The sequence below is a fragment of the Gallinula chloropus genome (assembly GCF_964237585.1).
Source record: "Gallinula chloropus genome assembly, chromosome: 1".
NCBI classification, from domain to species: Eukaryota; Metazoa; Chordata; class Aves; order Gruiformes; family Rallidae; genus Gallinula; species Gallinula chloropus.
In genome coordinates this window covers 211,944,612-211,970,504 of record NC_140085.1, presented here as the reverse complement: position 1 = coordinate 211,970,504, position 25,893 = coordinate 211,944,612, and the positions used below count along the sequence as shown (strand labels likewise).

At 42.7% G+C, this 25,893-nt stretch overlaps 1 protein-coding gene across 1 annotated transcript; it reads left to right on the top strand.

The window, feature by feature from the left end:
• On the top strand, positions 1-24,975 carry HSPH1 (heat shock protein family H (Hsp110) member 1; the record flags this gene model as incomplete). Its single annotated transcript, XM_084260289.1, has 18 exons — positions 1-107; positions 895-952; positions 5,089-5,229; positions 6,953-7,075; positions 8,241-8,340; positions 10,924-11,057; positions 11,496-11,740; positions 13,050-13,278; positions 13,948-14,054; positions 15,385-15,518; positions 18,156-18,361; positions 19,097-19,228; positions 19,985-20,122; positions 20,538-20,663; positions 21,952-22,059; positions 22,156-22,275; positions 23,954-24,115; positions 24,754-24,975. 18 exons carry the CDS (start codon positions 1-3, stop codon positions 24,955-24,957), a joined length of 2,574 nt encoding a protein of 857 aa, XP_084116415.1. The 3' UTR covers positions 24,958-24,975.
• Positions 24,976-25,893: the final 918 nt, after the last annotated feature.

Genomic DNA, 25,893 nt, shown 5'->3' with positions numbered 1-25,893 from the left:
ATGGCCGTGGTGGGCTTTGACCTGGGCTTCCAGAGCTGCTACATCGCCGTGGCGCGGGCTGGCGGCATCGAGACCGTCGCCAATGAGTTCAGCGACCGGTGCACGCCGTGAGTGAGGGGGGGGGGGCGGGCGGCGGGGTCCCTCACGGGCAGGCGGGATAGCCGGGCTAGGGGTGGGGGGTGTGGGGTGCCGCGCAGGAAGGCGATGGAAGCTTCCAGGCGGGGGAGGGTGCTCGGTGTGTGGGATCTGCGCGCCCCCCCCGGCACTCACTGTGTCCTCACGGGTCCCCGAGAGGCAGTTGGAGAGCCTGGGGTGGGGGGGTGGAGGTGGGGGGGGGGGGGGATGCAGGCGCGGGGCCGGGATGATGCTTGTGCAGCCGTGGGACCCGCGGGCTCTGGCTGGGAAATAGACCCCGCGGCGGGGTTGCTTGTGGGCTGGAAAAGCCGCGGTTGCGAGGGGAAGCCCCGTGGGGGCAGCCTCTGGTTTAAAGTGGGGAGGGGGGGGGACCGCGGACCCGATTCCCCTGTGAGCGGTGGGCTCTCTCAGAACTGCCCCAGAGCGGGTTTCCTCCAGCCTGAGGTCAGGTGCAGAAAGCCTGGGGCTCGAAGCAGGAGCGAGCTGAGGGGAGCAGCCGAACGCGGGCGCGTAGGATGTAGTAGGGATGCGGGGTCGGAGCTGCGGTCGTCGTGCCTGACAGTTGGGTGACCCATCGTCAGAAGCCCTGGATTCGAGCCAGGGCTTTGATGGGCAAAAGCTTTCCTGTGGTTTTGTGAGGGGCACTCCGCCAGCGACGCCTTCGGTGTGTCGCTTCTAACTGTAGAAATCGCACCCGCGACACTCCTGGGCTCCGGTCCTTTGGCAGCGCTGAGCTGATGAGCCTCTTGTCCTTTCCAGATCGGTGGTTTCCTTTGGATCCAAAAACAGAGCTATTGGCGTCTCCGCTAAAAACCAGGTAGGTCATTCCCTGGCGTTTGGTGTGTGACAGTAAATCGGCTGCTGCAAACAACCCGTGTTCAAATACCAGTGGGGAGGGGGGGTGGGTGCAAAGAGTTAAAACCAACCAACTTCATGTTCTTTGTTACCCCGTTCCTGTGCTTCCTCCAGAGGAGCGCAGGGGTGTTCGCTGGAGCGTTACAGCTCTCTCTAATTAATATTTCCCGGTTGGACACGCCTCTTCTGACAACTTACAAGTCACTGGGTTTCATTTCCCAATGCTTCTGTTTAGGATTTTCCTTGCACTTGAAGGAAAACGTTTTAGATGCTGAGTATAGGCTCTTTAAAATGAGGTTCAAAGGGAGAGTCTTGGCTGAGATTCTTAAAGCTAATTAGGTATGTTGATACCTTTGGTTTCACTGTGCTTTTGAAGGTACAAGTCCTTGGGGTTTTTTTAATTGAGGTGTTGTTTTTTTTTCCAGCAAAGTAGTATTTTAAAATTAAAAGGCTAACTTAATTCTGAAAAATCCCAGAAAAGCACTTATTTTACCATTCTCTTCAGCTAAGGCATCGTGTTGTAGGTTGTTACATAAGTGCTGCTGATGGGAGGCTGTGAGCAGCCTCCAGCCTCCGCTGGCCTGTGTAGATCTCCTCTGTAGTAAAGGGACTGCAGTGGGTTTCCATGGAGAGAGCACTGAAGGAGATTCCCCCCACTGTAACAGCTCCCCTTTTAATTTTGAACAGCCAAGGGAATAGGAATACCTTGCCTGCTAACAAACAGTCAGAAACTAGTGGGATTCATCAGCGTGCAGAAATGAATTGTTACTCCAAGCAGCCAGTGATCTGAACCTGATGTACTCTTGAGGGTGTTTCAGTATTGTTAGATTATTTCGGTAAATGCTGTTGAAAATGTGAAGTAAGCTGAAAGTGAAGCAGATGCTGTCTCTTGAATTATATTTAAAGGCATGTATTTGCAGTGGTGAACACTTCAGTTGCCTTCAGACTAACCTCTATAAGATGTTACTCACTAAATTGTCTTTCAGTCTCAGTTCTCTTGGCAGTTGAATCTAAATATTTTTGCCAGAAGAAAAGAATGTGATAGATTTTTTTTTTAATTCTATTTTTTTTGGTGTTAGTGTTCAGTTTGGATGTAAATTGTTTCTTTTGTAAATGTAGAAAGTTCTTGATGGACAACTGAGAACTGTGTGTCCTAGGGTGTTGTGGCTACTTAAATCAAGGAGTAAAATGAGCTGTTTAATTTGAATTCATTTCTTAGCTTAAAAAAAAAAAGAACAAACAAATGCCACCCAATCAAAACCAAAACAAACCCACAAAACAAAAGAGGAAAAAACCACAGTTTTTTGACTGGTAACTTTAGCAATGTCATTGAGAGAGCTTGTAGTACTCAGAGGTGTTCTCTTACTGTAACACTTACTTTGGTAATTGGTTTTCTTTAAGTCTGGTAGCATTGGAGATGCAAGTATAGAATCATAAGGTTGGAGAAGACTTTTAAGATGATCAAGTCCAACTATTAACCTAGCACTGCCAAGTCCACCATTAAACCATGTCCCTAAGCACCACATCTATAGGTCTTTCAAATACCTCCAGGGGTAGTGACTCGACACTTGCCTGGTCCAATGATTGGCAGCCCTTTTGGTGAAGGAATTTTTCTTAATATGCAATGAAAACTTCCCCTGGCACAACTTGAGGTTGTTTCCTCTTGGCCTATCACTTGTCAGTAGGGTGAAGAGACCGACACCCACCTCACTACAACCTCCTTTCAGGGAGTTGTAGGGAGAAATAAGGTCAGCCTCCTTTTCTCCAGGCTAAACTGCCCCAGTTCCCTCAGCTGCTCCTTGTAATACTTGTGTTCTAGATCCTTCACCAGCTTTCTTGCCTGTCTTTGGTCAGGCTCCAGCACCTCAATGTCTGTCCTGTGAGGGGCCCGAAACTGAACACAGGACTTGAGGTGCAGCCTCACCAGTGCTGAATACAGGAGGATGATCCCTTCCCTAGTCCTGCTGGCCACACTAATCATGATACAAGCCAAGATGGTCTTGGCCACGTGGGCACACTGGGCATGCTGCTGGCTTGGACTCAGGTGGCTGTCAGCCTGTACCCCCAGGGCAGCTTTCCAGCCACTCTTCCAAGCCTGTAGTGTTGCCTGGGGTGGTTGTGTCTCAGGTGCAGGACCCAGTACTGAGCTCTGTTGAACCTTATTTAGTTGGCCTCAGCCCATCAATGCAGCCTGTCCAGACCCCTCTGTAGGGCCTTCCTACCCTTCAAGCAGACTTAACACTCTGGCCCAACTTGCTGTTGCCTGCAAACTGACTGAGGGTGTGCTTGATTCCCTCAGACAGATCATACTGACCCCAGCACAAAGCTCTGGGGGGGAAAACCACTTGTGACCAGCTGCCAACTGGATTTAACTCCAGTCACCACCACTGGAGATTCCTGGCCCTCCAGCATTCTTTTTAACCAGTGAAGAGTGTACCCATCCAAGCCAGTTTCTCCAGGAGAACACTGTGGGAAACAGTGTCAAAACTTTCCTAAAGCACAGGTAGACACCATCCACAGCCTTTCCCTCATGTTAGTTAACAGACCATAATTCTCTGCTTTCTTGACTGTGACTAAGCAGGAAGATATTAAAACATGCTACAGACCTAATGGAATACAATTACTCTAAAAATATCTGAAGATTGTTCTCTTAGAAAAGGCTCTGAGATTAATTCTAAATTAGGCTGTAACAGCTATCAGGGTGTTTGTGCTTCTCTGCCCACTGCATGGTAATAATTTCTGCTCCTACATTCTTCAGCAATACAGCTGTGAATTACGTAGCCTACAAGTACTTTGAAGCTACAGCCATACAAATAAATGAAACCATGCTAGGAGACAAGCCTGGACACAGGAACCTAAATACCCTGATGCATTAAAGTGCTGGAATAGCTCCTGGCATGATTTTTGGCCTGTTCTAAACTAGTAATTGCTGAGCACTTGTTTGTTGATTAGAATAAACCAAGGCTGACTCCCAGGAAGGAATTGGGGTGTGACATCTTTACCCCCCCACATGCAGAGTTTTCTGACAGTTGTTATTTAATGGCCAGGCTTTGTTTCTTGTTGGAGAGCTGACATGGTTGCATAGCTTTCTAATAGAAGATAGAGCTCCAGTTCTTCAGTTTGGTGATGGAAAATTTTGCATGCAGTAAGAAACTGATGCTTCCTTTGAGGGTAGTGAACGCTCACTGAGAAATCTGCCTTGGTATGCTCATCATTTGAGTTATTATCCTGCAATCTCTTGGTGCCTGCCTAAATCTATTCTGCACTTAACAATGCTTTTATAGTCTCCCTCCAATAAACCAGGATTCATTCTACTCTGAGATACTTGAAGCATCTCTTTTAGGCTGGTGTAGCTGTCTAATTTCTGTTCTGCAGTGCCTTCCTGAGGAATAGCCTTTCTCTAGGTCAGTTGGCTCTGTGGGCAGCTTGTGCTGTAGTTTTGCTTGTACTTTAAGCTGACATTGTTACCAAAAAGGAGTCTAATTCTTGCTGTTGACTCTGCACTGGTCAGGTGCAAGGATTTGTGTGGCTTCTAGGTGAACACAAACAGGGGAATGAGTCGTGTTAAAGTGACTAAGTGGGGAAAAAAAGTAATCTAAGTATTGAAATGTGTGTGGAGACTTCACTAGCTTGAAACTTAGAGTGCAAGCAACTGTTTTTGCAGTTACTAAAGTTACTGGGGTTTAAAGGGCACAGCTGGAGGTGAGCTGACTGGGTTGGGAGTGCCAGTTTGCCAGTGCAACTGCTTGTAAAGCTGCCTCCTGTTTTTAATTGTTTGAATTATGTGTAACGTAAGTGACTCAAGTAGTAGACACTACAAGTCCAGTTATTGCTCACCAGATTGCCTCAAGGTTTTAGAGACACTTGTATAAGCTGTATAATACTTAATATATTATGGTCTGCAAGTGTCTATGGCTCTGACTCATATCATCTTCTGATATAAAGTACCAGAAAGTAATTACAGGTGTTACAGAAACAAATGTGACAAGTGAGTGAGAGGTGTTAAACCTTGACTGATGCTTTGGGGCATACAAACCAGCACTTGACATTGCAGTCTGGTTAAGAGTGGATTTCTAAATATCCTGTGTTTCTTTACAGCAAATTACTCATGCCCACAACACAGTATCTAACTTCAAGAGATTCCATGGCCGTGCATTCAATGATTCCTTTGTTCAGAAGGAAAAAGAAAAGTTGAGCTATGACTTGGTTCCTATGAAGAATGGTGGAGTTGGAGTAAAGGTAAGTTTGCAGAGTATCTTTTTGGAGTTTATAGCTCAATTTAAAAGTTCACATTTCAGCACATAGTCATGAAAATAGGGGTCTCAATTAATTACCCTAAGGTTTTCTTTAACCTTTCTGTTAAAGATGAGTGCTTGTATGAATAGTCAGCTTAATCTTTAAATAGTGGATGTTAACTATCAAGTTAAGGCTCATTTGTGAGTAATTGCTGAACTGTGAGCTTCCCTGTTGGCAGATTGTACATCCAGCTCGAGCATCCCTGCTGAAAAGCTGCTAGGAGGTCATGTAGGTTTACTTCAAAGTATTGACCTTTCTGTCACTCTTGCACAGAATGCATTGCAACAGTCTAACTACAGCGTTACAAAGTCCTTACAAAGTAGTAGGAACTCTTCTTTAGAAGACTTGCTATTAATGAATGACATGCTTGTCTTTAGGGGACTGCCTAGTATAAGTTACTTGCAACAGATGTTCAAAACCAGTTTTTATCCCCTTCCAGGTTTGACTCTGCCTTACATTTCAATACTGAGCCTTTTATAGGTGAAGTTAATAGCAAAGTATTCCTTTACAGAATGATATTAAAATACTGCTGGTGAAGCCTTGATGGTGTAACAGACAATGCTGCTTCACTGCTGAGACCCTAACTTCAGGTTAGTTACCATACCTGGAACTGGTGCCTCAAGACTTGAGTATAGGTCAGGCTTAGTTAACCAGTAGATCACAGAAGAGATTATAAATGAACAAGACATCTGCCTGGAAGAGTAGTCAAGCTTTACAGAAGAGGAGATGCATTTTCTCATGCTGTTTGTAAGGTTACTGGATAAATTCAGCTGGAAATTGTTTTCCTTTAATGTGTGTAGGAGTATTTTACTGTATGAGGATGCCTACTAGTGGGAACACAGTGCTGCCTGGTATTTCTTTTCTCTGGTTGTTCAGAGCACAAATCATCTTTTTTTTCTGTTTAACTGTGGTTAAAAAGTTTAAAGAATTGATTCAGTAAGTAACCTTCAGTAAGACTGGGATGTATAGGGAACAATTTTCCTATTAAAACCAAAATGCTTAATTTTCCCCCCATATTGGACTAATGTCAATAAAAGGGTTGTGCTGTTTTCAAGAATCAATTGTAACATGTTCCTTCTCTTCATTGTTGCCATTTGTTACATGGAAAAAAGATTATTCAAGAACAAATTGTTGGTAAGGGAACAAAAAGTAAACTTCTTGAGCTTCATGTTAAGCTTTTAGTAGTCTTATGTGCATAGGTGAACTGATGTTGCACAGTCCCTCCTTTCAGAGGCTTCATTCAGCATAAAAATGTCAGGAGAAAATAGCTAGCAAGTAATTCTAGGCTTTTTTGAATTGGCAGTGGTTTGAAAATTAATGGCTTTATCAATCAATTTAAATTGATTTAACTTTTTATGGCATAACGTTGTGTGACCATGTCCAGCTTTAGTCACATTTTAGACTTGGGTCACTTTATAAATCAATTCCAACCATTTCTTTCCATCTATAGAGTTGATAGGGTTCTTGATGTTTTAAGTCTGTGAAAATGGAATTGCTGCTTCTGTAGACAATTGGGAAATTAAATTGTCAAGTGAAGGTATATAATGAAATAATTAAGCATGCCATGACTGATGGGGTATTAGCAGTATGTAAAAAATATTAACTCTTAAATAATTTTTCCTCCAGTTGAAATAATATAATTATTTTACCTCTTTCTTCTATCCAGGTCATGTACATGGATGAGGAGCATATCTTCAGTGTGGAACAGGTTTCAGCTATGTTACTGACTAAATTAAAGGAGACTGCAGAGAGTAACCTGAAAAAGCCAGTAACAGACTGTGTTATTTCTGTAAGTAATTGTAGTGCACAGGAACAGTGTGTCTTTTAACTTCAGCTATTGAGGGCATTTTGTTTCTATTCATGTAGAGTGAAAAGGAACACTGCATAAGCACTTACAAAGGGATTAATCCTAACTAGCTTTAGAGCTTCTGACTTAGAGAAATCCCAGGGCTGCTTCCATATTCCAGACCCTGACCCACTTCATGAACTCATTCTCTTGGAGATGTCTGAACTTTTGGACCCAGAACATTTCTGGGATCCAGGTACATACCCTTCCACTGCATCTTGTTTCCATGACTGAACACACTAACTACTCCATTCACAACACCTTTGTTTACCAAAATTTTCTCTCTGGCAGCTGAAAACCTTAATTTATCCTGTTTCTGTTCATCCTTTCAGTAGGTTAAATATTTTTTTTTCTCAAGACTTCACAGAAAGTGACCTCAGATAAAAAACAGACACTCTGTTGCAAAGCAGGAGTATAAAATAACAGCTGCCCCTGTGTTCTCAATGACTCTTTGAACAAGTCTGTCTCATGTTGCATCTAGAAATACGTAGATCTAATAATAACAGAAGAATTTGTTCTCCAGCTGATACCTGGGAAGGTAGTGTCTTCTAATGATGTAATTTTTGTCCCTGAGGGCATCAGAGGTCGCTGCCCAATGACACTGCTAAAGATCTGTAGCAAATTTTCAATAATACACTTCTTCAGAATCTCTTACCACTTATTGCACAGGGGAATTTTGGCCAAACCAGAGTATCTTTATTCTTTATCCCTTATTGCTTTGCATCTCTCAGATCTAACATTGTTGTACCCTTACTTTCTTGGACAGAGATATATCTACTAATTCTGGTTAGGGTTATTCCATGTCTCTGTCTTCATAATACCTGGGTTCATATTTTGCACTAGTAATTAAGCCTCTTAGCATCTGTACACAGATAATTCATTTGTTTCTTGCTAGCATGTGTTCATGTAAACTAGCTGATGCTCATTGAATTCCACCTGATCTTGATTAAATGGAATATTTGAAGTCTTGATTCGGTACAGTGGTTACATACTAAGACTTGCAGTGAACAATTGCTTTCCTCAAAGAGGATGTATAGATAGAATTTTTTAATGAGTAACACTCTGATGTCTCATTTTCTGGAAATAACTTCCCATCTGCTTTCTTCAGGTTCCATCATTTTTCACAGATGCTGAAAGGAGGTCTGTTCTGGATGCAGCTCAGATTGTTGGGTTAAACTGTCTTAGACTAATGAATGACATGACAGCAGGTAAGTAGGATAAAATAGCAGTTTCTGCAAATGATGGTTGTGATGGAGGGTGCATTTAATCACTCCAAGAAACAAGACTGACATGGAAAAATCAGGCATGAGACAAACATTCCAAAAACCTATTGCTATTATCTTGATTTGCAGTCTTTCATTTTGATGGCTTCTGTGGAAAGGGTAGAAGAGATGAAGCTTTAGTGACTCTCCTTGAGTACTTATTTAGGAGTTACTACATGTCCCCACAATACTTGTCCATTTACTTTACAGTCTAGATTTCATGTAAGAAGCCTTATGATCCACACTTGGGGGATGAGTCTTTACATGGTAGTCCTCAGGATTTCTAGTAAATGTAGTTTCATCAGTGTTATGATATTTTTATTGAATATTATCTATTTGTACCTAATGAAGAACAAATGGCAGTGCTGTTAAGGTTATAGGCACATGTTTTTCTCATTCAGCTTTAGCTCAGTTCTTTTCATATAGCAAAAGGGGATATAGAAAATGTGGTAGTGTGAATTCTTGAGCTGGGTGTGGACACTATGATAGGTACACTTCATCCCACGTACCTGGCTTCTGAGTTGCAGGGTTTGTGTATCTCTAAGGGGTCTGTGGAGGGAGGAGGAGGAAGTAGGAATATCCAACCCTTTATTTTTAACCTTCAGAGTCCATTTTCAAAATGTTTATGAAGAAACTTTGTATCCATAAAGGAAAAAAAAAAGTAGTTTAGCACTTAAAAAAAAGTGGTTTCTGACCTTAGAAGTCAAAGATTACTTTTCCAAACCTTCTCTGTACGGACAGAAAAGTAATGCTTCACACCCAGTTCAGAGATGACTCTCAGGATGGAGTGATATAAACCAATTTGTATCAAAACCAGTGTGGCCAGTAGGTCTAGGGAAGTAATTGTGCCCCTGTACTGGGCATTGGTGAGACCACACCTCGAGTGCTGGGTCCAGTTCTGGGCTCCTCAGCATCAGAAGGACATTGAGGTCCTGGAGCGAGTGCAGAGAAGGGCAACCAGGCTGGGGAAGGGGCTGGAGGGCAAATCCTCTGAGGAGCAGCTGAGGGAGCTGGGGCTGTTTAGCCTGGAGAAGAGGAGGCTGAGGGGAGACCTTCTCCCCACCTACAACTACCTGAAGGGAGGTTGTAGAGAGGTGAGCGATGGTCTCTTCAGCCAGGGGACAGGAGATGGGACAAGGGGCAATGGCATGAAGCTGTGCCAGGGCAGGGACAGATTGGACATTAGAAACAAATGTTTTCCTGACAGAGTTGTCAGGGCCTGGAACAGGCTGCCCAGGGAGGGGGTTGAGTCCCCTTCCCTGGATGTGTTCAAGGAAAGGGTAGCTGAGGTACTTAGGGATCTGGTTTAGCTTAGGATGGGAATGGTTGGACTCGATGATCTTCAAAGGTCTCTTCCAACCTTGTGATTCTGTGAAAGAAGGGCAGTGTGTTCAGTCTGCTCAGACATATTCATGTTATGTGTATGAGCAGACCAGTGCACAATTTCAGTCAAATCTTAGATCTCGGGGACATAACAGATACATCTTGTGAAATAGAGTTGCTGGTTTTAATTAACCACCTCTTAATGGCTGCTTGTAGGAGGGATTAATGAGTGCTGGTATTGGGCTTTTATAGACCCTGAAAAAGCCACAGATGAGAGTGAGTACACCAGCTGCAGGGGAACTTTATTAGACACCAGAATCCGTAAATCTTAGGTCTCTCTGATCAGTGGGAAACTTGGCTGTCCTGGTTCCAGATGGTGTGGAACTGCTGCTTTTGATGTGACACAGGGAGTCAGTGTTCCTTTCTCCTCAAGTGAGAGAATGTCAGTGTGGCTATAAAACACTGGTTTTCAAAGCACATATTCCCAGCCTTCCTTACCAACTTCTCTAATGCTCTAACTCTCTTTCCTGATGATCTGTCTGGTATCCTGACCTGTTATTGTCTTATTGGGATTTTTTTGCCTTCCACAAAATTACTTCCATTCTTGCACATTCTATTTCATGCCAAAATCTCAGCCTTTCCTACATAACCATGTAGCCAGGGCTCTCTGGGGTCATATTTATCTTCAGTCACTGCATCAGCATCTTGCCTACCTTTGACACTACTATCCATCCAGAATGAATGCTGCTGCAAAACTGTGTTCAGTTGTTGGACTTCATTATTCCATGTTTACGTGGCCCACTGGCTTCCTCAGAAACTTATACCATCCTCAGGCAAAACCTTAATGCCTGGAGAAACTCCTTGAGTTTGAGCTTTCCTGTAAAGATGCTCAATGGTTTTGATTACTATTCAAAACGAAACAATGAGTTGTTAACAAGTCAAGAGTACAAGATCCTCAAACAGGGTTGTTGCTCTGTAGTTTTGCTTGTGAGAGCATAATGTGACTGTGGAAGGATGTTTTGCTTGTTAGATTTTACAATGCATGTTAATAGAATAAAGCTGTGTAGCTAAGACCTTGCATAAGTGTGTGACTGCATTTGTCTTTTTACTTTTGGTCCTATAGTTTAATATTCACAGGGATGTGGAGGGATGACGTTGGAGGCTCACTAGAGGTTCCATTCATATAATCTGACTCTTGTCTTGCAGTGGCTCTGAACTATGGCATTTATAAACAAGACCTTCCGGCTCCTGAAGAGAAGCCACGGATAGTTGTGTTTGTTGATATGGGACATTCTGCATTTCAAGTATCAGCCTGTGCATTCAACAAGAGTAAACTAAAGGTAATGAGATAAAATGAAAACAAAAGGGTTTGAGATACTGGAATCCTTGTTTTTAAAGTTCTGAAATAATCTAATGCATGAGAAGTGGCAGTGAGGCAAAAGGTGAATACTTTTATCAGTGTCTGTTTCACCAGGATGACTTTAAGTAGAGGCTGTGAATTCCTTGCAATATGCCAGTGTAAGATACAACTGCTATCATCTAGCTTGTTTTGTCTAAATGTGTGTGTGTGTAGATTAAAACTGAACACTTGAGATTATCACCTAGTTACTTAGGCTTACTTCCACTGTAGAAGTGGAGGTTTTGGCTGGCAGGGCTGATAGAAGCACTGTGTGTGATAGGCTGGCTTGTTCCCAGCCTTTGTCTGATATTGGAAGGCTGCTATTCCATTTTGACCTTTACTGAGTGTAAGACGGTATCATTGTATTCTTTCAAACCAGGTACTTGGCACAGCATTTGACCCTTTCCTAGGTGGAAGAAGCTTTGATGGAAAACTAGTAGATTACTTCTGTGCAGAAATAAAAGCAAAGTACAAACTGGATCCAAAAGCAAAAGTTCGAGCTCTTCTTCGTCTCTACCAGGAATGTGAGAAGCTGAAGAAACTCATGAGTTCAAATAGCACAGACATCCCCCTAAACATTGAGTGTTTCATGAATGATACTGATGTATCTGGAAAAATGAACAGGTGAGTTCTAGAAGATAGGCAGCTGCTTTGGTAGGCATGTTTCTTAAACAATTGTTGCTTTCCATATTTGAAAGAAACTTACTGTGCTCAAGTTAAACACAAGTGCTGAATAACTGTGGCATTTTTGTAATGCTAGAGTAACTCAGGCTGTGAAATGTAATGTTCAGCTAGACCTGAGCAATGTTGTGGTGTCATAATGCATAAGGAGCTTCAATTCTTCTTGTAGAATGACACATTCTTAAAGCCATGGATTGAGGCATACAAGCAAGACCTAGGGGGGTTGGCTGCATATTTAGTCCTCCTGTGTATTTTGGGTAACTTGAATTCCATACTGTTCTTAAGATAGCAACAATTGAAGCTTTGTTCTGTTTTTCTGTTCATACTGTACTGTGGGTTTTGGCAGAGAAATAGAGGACAGAAACAGTGTTTATGGAGGATGACTTGATTATGGCCCAAGTGTAAATGAAGTCTGTGTCTTGTCTCTCTTGCACACACTCGCAGGCATAACTTAATTTGTAGTCACTGTTAGTGCTGTAACTACTGCCAAGAGAATGGTGTTAAGGGTTTTTTCTTCCTTCCAATATTTAGGCAGCAGTTTTTCATTGTAAAGGAAGTATTGGCATATTCTCTACTATCTGTAACCTCTGCCAAGAGGCAAATATATAGCACCTGCCCAAACAATATCTGTATCTTATTTAACTACACTGATAGCACTGTAGGAAAATATGTAAGCAGCTATTCACATGCTGTCTTGTCCACAGTTGTTATTTCATCCTGCTTTACAAGGGTTTAGCTTTAAGTCTCTGTGAGGTATAGTTAATAGAGACCTGGTCAACCTCAGTTTGGAAACAAGAATATCATAGAATTATAGGGGTTGGAAGGGACCTGGAGAGCTCATGGGGTCCAACCCCCCTGCCAAAGCAGCTCCCCAGCTCATATTGCACAGACAGGCGTCCAGACGGGGCTGGAATCTCTCCAGAGATGGAGACTCCACCACCTCCCTGGGCAGCCTGTCCCAGGGCTCTGGCACCCTCACTGGGGAAAAGTTCTTCCCCAGGTTGCTGTGGAACTTCCTGTGCTCCAACTTGCAGCCATTGCCCCTTGTCCTGTCTCCACAGAGCAATGAAAAGGGGCTGCCCATTCCCCCTGCATCCCATGCTTCAGATACTTATAGACATTAATTAGATTCCCCCCTCAGTCTTCTCTTCTCAAGACTGAACAGTCCCAGCTTATTCAGCCTCTCCTCATAGGGGATATGCCTCAGGTGTTGGGAGAGGCATTCTTTGGTTAATTTGATTTCTCTCCTTAGGTCACAGTTTGAAGAATTGTGTGCTGACTTGCTGCAAAGGATAGAGGTGCCTCTGCTGTCATTAATGGAACAAACACAGCTGAAAGTGGAAGATGTAACTGCAGTAGAGATTGTGGGAGGAGCAACCCGCATTCCTGCTGTCAAAGAGAGGATTGCTAAGTTCTTTGGCAAAGATGTCAGTACAACACTGAATGCAGATGAAGCCATAGCTAGGGGCTGTGCTCTGCAGGTATAGTACTGGCAACACTTGATAAAACTCTTGAACACTTTTTTTTAAGAATTAGCCAAGTAGTTATGAGAAATGGCTAAGTGGTCTATTTTAAAGCATACAATATGTGTGTTCAGTGCCTCTTTTTATAAGAATATTCTGTTTTACAAGTCCATATGCATCTTCCAGTGTCCAAGTTTTTCCATCAATGTGAAATGCTTTTGTTTTATCTCCCCCCACTTTCAGAGTTTCCAACTAGTGAGCTGTATTTTACAATCAAAACATTTCTGCCTTACTTTCTTACTCCATCCTCTCTTCTTTGACTTGCCTCTTTACCCCATCTCACTAACTGCTTTCCATCACGAGCAATCCGTTGCCTGCAGGGAAAGAAGCAGATAAACACCACTTGTAGGCCCAAGCAATGCAACACTTGCATTCTTCAAAGTCCTGGTATTTGTTTAGACTGTTAACTTTTTTTCCACAAGCTGTGGTAAGGACAAGGCCAAAACTCCCACTCACACAAAGGCTATGATAACATCTGTGTGAGTCTTTTCTTATCATACTCCACTGAAATCGGGTGATTTGCCTAGCTCTGTCAACACAGTTATCTTGTTCAAAGATATCTAACTGTCTTGGTTAACTGCTCTGCTCCACCTGACCAACTTTAATGCATGTCTGTTTTTTGTTTAGTGTGCAATTCTGTCTCCAGCTTTTAAAGTCAGAGAATTCTCTGTGACAGATGCTACACCGTTCCCAATATCGCTGTTGTGGAACACAGAAGCAGAGGACACTGAAGGGTGAGTAGCTCAGACTGTAGTTCTGCTTTTGGCCTTCATTATTCAAGGATAATGTTCTTGCTTGCATGTAAATTAGGAACTTGGCATTCTGATGCAGAAAGACTGCATACCAGAGATGGCTGAGAGTGGAGATGGTGTAAATGCATGCATTAAAGTTTGAACTGTAATTCCTCATATGTGCTTGAGCTGCCAGCCAATATCTTATCTTGCATTGTGCTTATCTGTTTGCCAGGTTTGGGGATGCAAAATGGACTTGAACTGCTGCTAGATTCTGATCCTACTTTCTGGCTTGCTTGTTTTTTACTCGAGGTGTATCTAACACCTGGCTGGATTCTTGTTTTAGTAGGAACATCATGCACTGTGTAAATGCTGTGAGGTTGCATGGGTGCTATTTGTCTGGCTGCAAAAAGAAGCAAGGATTTAACTGTAAGAGAAATTCCTTGCCATTTCAATGTCTTAAGACTGATCTCTTGCTTTGGCAGGGGGGTTGGACCTGATGATCTCTTGAGGTCCCTTCCAACCCCCATGATTCTATGATTCTCTGCTATTAACTATGCCATGTCTGTGGAAAGTGCATTTGCTGTCTAGGATGTAGAGAGGTCTGAATTAAACTTCAGGGAAGTTTAGAGTTGGCCTCATTCTTTATAAGTCAGCCCTTTTTGTCTGTCTGCTGTGGAGATGCAGAACCTAGTTCTGTCACATGCTTTTGGAGCAGACTGGGGGCTCTCATTCCAGGTGAGGCTCTTATTTTCACCCATTTAGGTTATTGGATGAGATCCTTCCCTAGTTAGGAGACAAAACTTAATTGGAAATTAGAATCAGGCTGGTGTAATAGCAGACAGACCCTAGAGGAAGAACATAAAGCTGGTTGTCTTTTCTGTCATATTGAGGAATGAATAATAATCTGGTGTCAAGGTTCTCAACTGCGCCACAGAAAGCAAATGAGTAAGGAATTAACAGGGCTATAATTAGTCCTTTGAGACTAACTGAGGAAGGGTGCAAATTATGATTTAAATTATGCTATTCCAAGCTCAGAATAATGTCTTTGCAGGAAACAAATTTTGGAGGTCTGCTCATAGTCTGTCACTGACTTGTCACCTACATCTAAAATCATTTGCTTCTGAGACTCAAGTGTAGTGGAATAGGACAATTGCCCTTTACAGTACACAAGGGTAATTTTTCCCCTTACAGTACAGTAGTGAAGGATCTTTCTTGGAATTGTTCAGAAGGGTAAATGTGTCAAAACATGGAGACATTTCTCTGAAGAGTTCTGACCCTAGAGCAAAGCTTTCCAGCTCTGTTAAAAGTGGTGTTTTTCTCTTAATTATAGGGTTCATGAGGTGTTCAGCAGAAATCATGCAGCACCTTTCTCCAAGGTTCTAACGTTCTATAGGAAAGGTCCATTTGAGTTAGAAGCTTTTTATTCTGATCCTAATGGAGTCCCTTATCCTGAGTCAAGAATAGGTAAGTAATTGTCTTGGGAATGGTGGTGTCTCCCATTGTTTGGCCTTAAATCAGTTCTGTAACTGTGTTGTGTTATAGTGTGGTTTTATAACACATATTGGTGATTTTTTTTTTGTCTGGAACACTTGATTTTCAGTTTTCTCAGGTAACTGGATTTTTCTGATTTTTTTTTTTTTTTTTTCCAGCTTCTAATGTTGCTTTAGTGAAGAAATGAGGAAAGTATAGCTGAGTGCCCAGGACTAAAATGGGGCTGTCACTGCAAAATATTTCTTTCAATCTTCTTTTCTGCTTATGGCTAAAGCAATACATAAAAGGAAAAATACCTCCTGCATAGAAAAAACTTAAACACAGCATGAGTGACTAAAGGTGTTTTCTGACTGTAGTTTCTGGGTTTGACATAATGCAGAAGTAGTTTTAGTCAAGGCAGTCTGAAAGAGGGGCAGCTGCAGGGCTGCAGTATTGATTTGAATTGTCTAGGTAACATGTCTAAGCAGCTCCTTCACCCTTTTTGACAAATTGCAGCATTGACAGTGTTGACACTTACAAGGAGTTTCTGGTGTAGTGAGTTAGGAAAAGGCTGATGGTAAAGACAGGCTAATTAAATAACTGTTCTTGAGTTCTGAGCATGCACTTAAATTTGTGTGTTTGCATGTAAAATGTTAAGATAAAGCTGTTACCAGTTGTCAAGTAAACACTGTTTTTTTTTCTAGAAAGCTCAGCCTTTTTTTCTCCAGCAGCTTTTTTTCTTTACTTCCAGTGTGGTAGAAGAAATGACAAATCTTGGTTAAGTATTTAACCATACAGCTGTTGTGTTGGTTACAATGTGCTTAGCACTACAATTCTGGTGATAACTGTGTTTTAAAGATAAGATTTATATGTATTTTTAAAATGGGTGGGAGGATATATGGGGCAAAACTATCTCCATCTGACTTACCAGTATTTCAGCTAATATATGCACTACAAAGTTACTAAAAACTACAAAACATCAGTTCTTTTTCTCTACTTCAAAGCAAATGATGTGGTGGTTTCACTGAGAGTTACAAAGTTCAAATACCACATCTTAAACAGCACAGTATTGTGTAGCTCCAGAAGCAGCAGTTTTCCTTTCCATTAACTCTTACCATAAAGACTGATAGTGGCATTTGTAACTGTTCGATTTATATGACTTCAACAAACAAGATGCTGTTTAACTGCTGTTCTGCAGAGTGAGAACAAACAGAACTCAAAGGCAGACTGGTTTCAGCTTACTGATTAACTCTTTGCTCTGAACAGAATTGTTAGTAGCCCTAATGAGTCAGTAGTTTGGACGAGACTACTGTGAGATTGTTTGGTTTCCAAGACAGAAGGTATTACATTCTTCAGATGATAAAGACTGCAAAACAGACTGAACATGAAACAAAATGCATCTAACTTCTTACCCAGTCAAAACAAAGTAAGATAAGAAATGAAACCAAATCTTGAAACACACCCCCTATCCCTCCCTTCTTCCCAGACTCAACTTCTCTACATCCTCCCTCAGAGCAGCACAGGGGGGAATGGGGAATGGAGGTTGGGGTCAGTTCATTACATGTTGTCTCTGCTGCTCCTTCCTCCTCAGGGGAGAGGACTCCTCACACTCTGTCCCTGCTTCAGTGTGGGGGCCCACTCACAGGAGACAGTCCTCCACCAACTTCTCCATTGTGAGCCCTTCCTGTGGGGGCTGCAGTTCTTCACAAACTGCCCCATGTGGTCCGTGGGGTGCAGACCTTCAGGACCATATCCCTCCTGCATGGTTTCCCCATGAGATCACATAGTCCTGCCAGGAGCCTGCTCCAGTGTAGGCTTCCCATGGGCTTGCAACTTTCTGTCAAGTGCTTGTCCTTGAGCTGACTGGTATTGGTTCTGTTGGAACAAGGGGAAGCTTCCATCAACTCCTCACAGAAGCCACATCTGCAGCTCCTTCCAACCCCCCAAAAAAACACCTTGGTGTGGAAAAAAACCCAAACATTGCAATCTTTGTGTCACTGTTTTGGTGATACATCCATAACAATGTAATAGGCAGGAAAGAGGTCTGCTGTTAATGTCAGAGATCTGATTCTTCATATACTGTTTACACTAGTTGTCTGTCCAGTTTAGTTTCACAAAGCTTGTTTCAAGTCTTACAAGAGTTACAAAATAATTACATTCTGCCCTAGAGTAAGTGGTAATGGCAGACCTACATGGATGTTAGAAGTTGAAAAAGAGAGCTTCTAGGAGTGCTGTTTCTGTTGGGCAGTAACTTGTATTAAAGTGACATACCACTGAACATTGGCATGACACTAAATCTGTGTGGGTTACTCATCCCACTATTGCATCACAGCACAACAAGGGGGAGTGAGCTTTTACTTCTTGTATTTGGAATACTTGTGGCAGGAGAACCCTGTGATAGGAATAAATGTTCTCCTTTTTTGATTTGTAAGGTAAAGTTAACTGAAATGCAACCTATATTTTGTTTTTTGTAGAATTAATTTCATTTTAGGGGCCATTAGATCAGTACAGAAGTTTCATTGAGTATTTAGGAAATGTATTCTCTGAGAAAGAGGGAGGTGTCTTCCTGGCTCTGTAACATTACCAATTCAATTCCACTGTGTGTGGCTACTGATCCTCTTGTATTTTTAGGTAGGTATGTTATCCAGAATGTGGCAGCCCAGAAAGATGGAGAGAAGTCTAAAGTCAAAGTGAAAGTCCGTGTCAATACTCACGGCATTTTCAGCGTGTCCACTGCATCCATGGTGGAACCAGTTAAAAGTGAAGAGAGTGAAGATGTCAGTGTTGAGACTGAAGTGGAATCTCAGGACCAGAGGCCTGTTGAAAACTCCAGTGATGTAAGTTGAACTTCCATGTGTGTGAATAGCTTTACTGAGTAAAGTGTGTTGTACTGTTACATAGTCTGGGGAAAAAAACCCACCTCCTTCTAAGGAAGCAAAATGAGGTGAACTTTGAGATGTGCAGAGCTGTGAGGAAATACAAGGTCTTTATGAGAACAGGAGAAAATCAGTGCTGTTTTAAGTGTGTGGACTCAAAAATCAATTGTTGGGCAAAGTGTCAAACAGCAGCAAGTGGGTTGCTGGGGGGTGGGATTACTTGCAGCTGCCACCATTACCTGAGGCTTCCAAATAGGGAGCCTTGGTTGGCCTATCAATCATTTGTATTAGTAAAGCTTTGCAACTTTTTGTGGAAAGCAAGCTGGATTGTTTTCTACAGCCTGAAAGGGGAGGGGAATGTTGGGGAATAATTCAGTATTGTTAGAGTGGACTTGATATTTTAATAGTTTTTTGAGGTGTGGGGGGAACTTAAGTTATGGCTCAAATTAAAAGCCACTTCTAAGAGAAAGTGGTAGTATGCACACACAAGTATTGTGCCCCAAGCCTGGCACTGGTAGCAATTTAACTTGTACCTAGTCTGCATCTCTGATTGAAGCCTGTGTTTATCTGCATGTGCACAGACTGTTTTGTGGGGCACTTTGTACAGTATGTGCATCAGAGGAGTGCCCTTTTAACTTGTAGTAGATACAAGTGCACATGCCTTCTACATCCTTTGTGCCTGGGCTTTCATTGCAGAAAAATATCCAGCAAGAGAACAGTGAGGCTGGAACACAGTCCCAGGTACAAACTGATGGTGAGCAAACGTCACAGTCTCCCCCTTCATCAGAACCTCCTTCCGAAGAAAACAAAACCCCAGATGTCAAGAAAGTGAGTGACCCTTTAACTCCATTGACAATGTTAGACTCTATAATGGTGGCATTTCAAATGGTATCACCTTCCAGGAAAAAGTAAGGAACTTGGTACTTGGATCCTCTTTCATTTTTACACCTTTTCTATTGTGAAAAACAATGCATACATCTCCTGATGACTTTCCTAAGGGGTTTGTAAAAACTCCTGCAAGAAGCCTCTCTATCACCTTCCTGTCTTGATACAGTCTTGTACAGCTAATTTCTTTGAGTTGCAGACACTTCAGTTTGTTTAACAGCTGTTGGAAACCAAGCTTATTAGGCCTGCTGAGAGAAGTTGGGATCAGAAATTCATAAACCTAAGGGGAAATATTCTATGTGAAAAAACATATGTCTGCATGATACCGCTTGTAGTTTGCTCTTTCATCTGTGTAAAGATGAAAAATGGTTTGGGTTAAAATCTTAGTGCTGTTGGCATTGCCAGTGAAGTGCTAGGCTGCAGATGGACACTTCTGGAAAAACCTGCAAATAAGCTGTATATCTTAAAAATGTCCTTCCTGTAACTCGGTACTTATTGTCTGTGAAACAGACAGTGAGCCAACTAGGATAGGAGGTGGAATCTCTGAAGGGAAAGTGCCACACAAGACTCTTCTGAAGGTTCTGAAAAGAACATGGAAAATCTCAGCATGTTCTTCCTGTGAATGTTTCTTTCATCATAGCATTACTTCATTGGAAGGAAGTCAGGAAAATGATCTTATTTTTCTTCTCTCCATCTCAGACAAATGAGAAGAAAGGTGATCAGCCCCCAGAAGCTAAAAAACCCAAGATAAAAGTGAAGAACGTGGAACTGCCTATTGAAGCGAACTTGGTTTGGCAGCTGGGAAAAGATCTCCTCAATATGTATATTGAAACAGAGGTGAGTCAGAGCGTGGTTCAGACTGCTTTCTTGATGGCAGTTATTAACCATTCACTAAGGCACAATGTCATCTTTTACCATAACCCTCAAGCGTGGACTCAATTTGCAGTGAGCCAATATACAGTCCAACTTTGACATGTAACTAACAACTGTTAATCAGGATGGAAGTGCTGTTTATAGCAGTTGTATCAGTGCTGAACTGTGGAATGGCATCACAGATCAGTTGAAACTATTGTAGTCTGGAGAAGTGCTTCCCATTTCTTCAGGTGAGTCTGCTTGGGGGCAGTGAGGTTTTGAGAAGCTATGTGAGCCAAGGCCTCTGGGAGATGGCTATGTTTTACAGGAGCTGTGCTCTGTAGAATGCTGTTTGAATGTAGGGATTTTTTAATTAAAATATTTTTCTGTGGTTATACAGGGAAAGATGATTATGCAGGATAAATTGGAGAAAGAGAGAAACGATGCAAAGAATGCAGTGGAGGAATATGTGTATGAGTTCAGGGACAAGTTGTCTGGACCATATGAAAAGTTTGTTTGTGAAAAGGTAGGTAATGGTTTCAGGAGCTTCTGAAAATAGTGGTACCAAATGTCTATTCTGTATTCCTTCCTTTAAGCTTTCTCACAGTCACCTGGAAACAGCTGGAAACTGTAACTCATTTGGGTGATGTTGGGCACAGACTCAGAATTAGGTTCAGGCTTAGCACTAGTATGTGTTCCTGAAAATAGTGTCACAAATGGAGTAGAGTTTTGATTTGACTAGACACAGCTGTGTTGCCATATGTATTACCAAAACATGAATTCAAGCTGCACCCCAAGCTTTGGCCTAATTAAGGACAAAAGGCTGTAAATCATAGAATCACAGAATTGTAGGGGTTGGAAGAGATCATGGGGTCCAACTCCCCTGCCAAAGCAGCTCCCCAGCTCATATTGCACAGACAGGCGTCCAGACGGGGCTGGAATCTCTCCAGAGATGGAGACTCCACCACCTCCCTGGGCAGCCTGTCCCAGGGCTCTGGCACCCTCACTGGGGAAAAGTTCTTCCCCATGTTGGGGTGGAACTTCCTGGGCTCCAACTTGCAGCCATTGCCCCTTGTCCTGTCTCCACAGAGCACTGAAAAGGGGCTGCCCATTCCTCCTGCATCCCCTGCTTAAGATATTTATAAACATGAATAAGGTCCCCCCCTTAGTTTTCCTTTCTCCAGGCTGAACAGTCCCAGCTCACTCAGCCTTTCCTCACAGGGGAGATGCTCCAGGCCCTTCATCATCTCTGTAGCCTCCTCTGGACTCTCTCCAGGAGATGCCTGTCTTTTTTTATCCCAGGGAGCCCAGAACTGGACACAACACTCCAGGTGGGGCCTGACCAGGGCAGAGTAGAGGGGGAGGATCACCTCCTGTGACCTGCTGGCCACACTCCTCCTGATGTCCCCCAGGATCCCATTGTCCCTCTCAGCCCCCAGGGCACCCTGCTGGCTCATGGCCAACCTGTCATCACCCAGGACCCCCAGGTCTTTCTCCACAGAGCTCTTCTCCAGCAGCTCATCCCCCAGCCTGTACTGATACAAGCAGTTATTCCTTACCAGGTGCAAGACTCTCCACTTGCTTTTGTTGAATTATACTTGAAATGCTACTTCTAGGTCTGTTCTATGTGTTTTCTAGTTCAGAAGCTGCTGTGCTTTGACTTGACTAAGCAAAAGCTGCAGTAGAAATGTAATTTTCATGTAGGAGGCTAAGAATTAATATGTATATTTACCAGTGTCCTGTTAGCACAAGACACATGTGGTTGGTTGGTGTGTATTTTGAGGTTTGACATGTTCAATTCTATCAATACACAGGATCTGCAGGGATTCTCTGCACTCCTGACAGAGACAGAAGGCTGGCTGTATGAAGAGGGTGAAGATGAAGCTAAGCAGGTGTATGTAGATAAACTAGAGGACTTAAAGGTAGGTCTGTTAACATACCCAAATGGCAAATCTTCCAGAATGTCACCCAAAACGATGTTAATGAATCACATAATGCATAGGAATTGCTTTCTCTAGAAATTAGGTACTCCAATTGAAATGCGCTATCAAGAAGCAGCAGAGCGACCAAGGCTGTTGGAAGAACTGGGACACAGGCTCCAGTATTATGCTACAATAGCTGGGGAATTCAGGAATAAAGTAAGTGGCCTCAAAGTACCTTTCTTTTACCACATAGTGTTTTCACTGAGCCTCACCAACTGGCAAAGGTTTCCAATTCACTTTCAGATGAGCTGCCTACTGCTGCTATATAGGTCACAAATTTAACACTGCAAATGTTTCCCAGTGCTCAAAAAACATCCTGCAACTCCAGTTGCTTGATAATTCTGGGTGTTTTCAGGTCAGGAAGGACATCCTTACAGGGAGTTGAGGGCAAAACTGGGGTCTGATTCTTGACCTTTTAAAAGCTAGTCTGACACTTGTGGAAATGTGCTCTTCTAGTTCTTTGGGACCAAGAATTGTGCCATGGTGAGAAGCTCTGTCACTTCCCTCCTCAGTTAGATGGGAGAAAATGAGAGGCTTATCAGTCAAGATAAGGACAAGGAGAGATCATTCAGCAAGTAATGTCACCAGCAAAACTGACTCAACAAGGAATAAAACTTCTCTAAGTTAGTACTCAATGAAAACAGAGTAGGAAAATGAGAAATAAAACCACACCTTAAAACACTTCCCCTCACCCCTCCCTCCTTCCTGTGCTCAACTTTATGATTTCTCTTCCTCTACTCCCTGAGTGGCATGATTACCCTGAGGGGTGTGGGGTTTGGGGTCAGTTCATCACAAGTTGTCTCTGCTGCTCCTTCCCCCTCAGGGGGAGGACTCCTCACACTCTGCCCCTGCTCCATTGTGGGGTCTCTACCACAGGAGACAGCCCTCTACCAACTTCTCCAGTGTGAGTCCTTTCCCATGGGCTTCAGTTCTTCAGCTGCCCCAGTGTGGCTTCCACAGGGTGCAGAACTTCAGGCCCAGACTGCTCCAGCCTGGTCCCCCATGGAATTGCAAGTCCCCCCAGCAAATCTGGTTCAGTGAAACCCAAAACACAGGATAAACTAAAAGATCTAGCTGCTTTATTATGTGTGTTGGGGGGGAGTTGTCATCATTAATATTTAAAGATTACTTTCTTAAGCATTCCTGTTTTTTTGGAAATGGGTTTCAACTTAATGAGTTTTAATAGGGCAGCTCACAACACTCATGATAATTCAGTTTGAGATTTGAGACATTCATCAGAAACAATGATGCCCCCACAGTTCTAGATTACAAAATCATCATTTCAAAGTCCCATCACTGGTAACACTCAGTCCTGAGATAACTAGCATCACTGGGAGGAGTACATTTAAGTCTTGAATCCATATAAACAAACCTTAACTAAAGCTGCATGTTGTGTTGCAGGGTAGGTCCTCTTCCTGCTGTCAGTTACTTGTGTAACTCTGGCACTGGAGGGAATGCTCAGAAAGCTGAATCACTGATCCTTTCCCTTTCTGCATGCAGCAGAATTGCACTGTTGAAACTACCTTGGGCCCATGTGAGAAAACCATCCCCTCCCTCTTGGCGAGTCTGTCAGCCCTGTTGATGTTAAATTTTATTGTGAGGCCTCTATTCCCTCTGTGAACTGGGGTTCTTGCTGGATTATTGGGCAAAGGAAGCTGTATTTTGGCACCTGTCTGGCTTGTATCTTCCTGTAACACATGTGGCTTTTTGCAACTTGTATTTAGCTTGAAAACACACAAAGATTATAAGCTGTTATTAGATAGTCTTGTTGGCATAACTCAATGACAGTCAAGCTGACATTATTAACTAATACAAAATGTTTCTGTTTGGGCAGGATGAGAAATACATCCATATTGATGAAATGGAAATGATGAAAGTAGAGAAGTGTGTTAGTGAAGTGGTAGAGTGGATGAATAATGCTGTGAGTGCACAGGCTAAGAAGAGCTTAGATCAGGATCCAGCTGTGCATTCGAGTGAAATTAAAGCAAAGCTACAGGTAAGTGCCATAAAAAACAGGTTTTAATGCTGCTAAAGCTAGACTGGTGGTGCCCCACTCCCTCTACCCCAGTTTCATCTTACTGTTCCAGTGTTCCTAAAGGGTAGTTAGAAAGTGTTGATGGGGGGAGTCACTGGAAGGTGGAGGAGCTGCCCTGTACTGTGTATGATTCTGTGGAGCTTACTGGTGTTTTGTGTCTTTCAGCTGCTCTAAAAATATCAGGTGTTTCTGCAGTGTTACTGGTAGGCACTGGAATGCTAAGTATCTTGCAGGGGTCAGGGGGGAACCCTAATCCAAAATAGTAAGTTGGAGAAGCTTGCCCAGGGTACAGTAAGTATTTGACAGGTATATACTTGGGGGAGAAAAATACAGGAACAAGTTGCAGTCTTTTGGGAACAGGACTCAGAGAATCACTAAGTTGGAAGAAACCTTTGAAGATCATCAAGTCCAACCATTCCCATCCTAAGCTAAACCATATCCCTGAGCACCTAATCTACCCTATTTTGAACACATCCAGGGAAGGTGACACAACCCCCTCCCTGGGCAGCCTGTTCCAGGCCCTGACTCTTTGCACCAGTGAAGCTGATGGGTCCTTAGTAAGTGTTCTGATCACATATTACATTTTCCCCTTCTTTAAGGAATTAAACAATGTCTGTGAGCCTGTTGTGACCCAACCAAAACCAAAAGTTGACTCTCCTAAGGAAGAAAACCCATTAAATGACCAGAATGATTACAAAACTGAAGAAGACATGGGAGAAGATGACAAAAACTCTGAAACGCCTCAGCAGAATGGCGAGTGTCACCCCAGTGACCAAAGCACCATCAACATGGACTTGGACTGAACACTTGCAGCAAGTTATTTCATCCCATGACAGAAGATATTTTTGCTGTTGTATGTGATGGGGAGGGTGGGGAATGCATTGTTTTGGGAACTATTTATATTTTTTTCCTTCAGAGTTGTCTGGGGTATGTTGTATTATGGGAGGAAGAATTAGTAATAGTGTTGGTCATGACTATCCTAAAAGGAAAATTGCCTTGGTAACTTTCAGATTCCTGTGGAATTGTGAGTTCATACTAAGCTTCTGTGCAGTATTTAACCATTTGCATCACTAAAGATGAAAAGATGCTCTTGCTCTGAAATATACTGCTCCTTCACAAGGTTGTAACCGAAACCTTCGTAGGCATTTGTAGATGCCAAGGTAGTTTTTCTTTTGTTTGGACATCTAATTGGGTATGTCAATAAAAAGCCAGTGTCTGTCCCATTCATAAGGACTTTGCAGAAGAAATCCTTCTGTTCTAAGGTTTGGTTTTTTTGATCATTGCAGTCTGAAGCAGCTATGAAATGGTGAGATGGTGAAATGTGTTAGTAGCATGCAGAAACGCCTCCGTTTCCTCTCTTGCTAAACAAGACATTTTTCACATGGGGTACATAAAATGAAGGAAATGCTACTTCTCTTAGTGTTATTGTGAAGCTTTTTAATGAGCTTTAAAATAAAGTTCATTTTACTGCTATCTCCTACCTTGGGTTTATCTGGTTTCAGTACTTGTGGTGTAAGTGTTGCTCCCTTCAGTTGTGGCAGGCCATTGCTTTGTGTTCCTGCACACAGGAGTTGTCAAAAGGCTTGAAACTATCAAACTTTAGCACAGAAGAGTTGTGCAGTGAGTTGAGAGTAACTCTGCTGCCCAAGGAGAGTTACTCTCTCTTCCCTAAGGGTTGTACACACCTGAAAGAACCTGGAAACTTCTCAGGTGACAAGTTTTGTCCCACAAACCTTAGC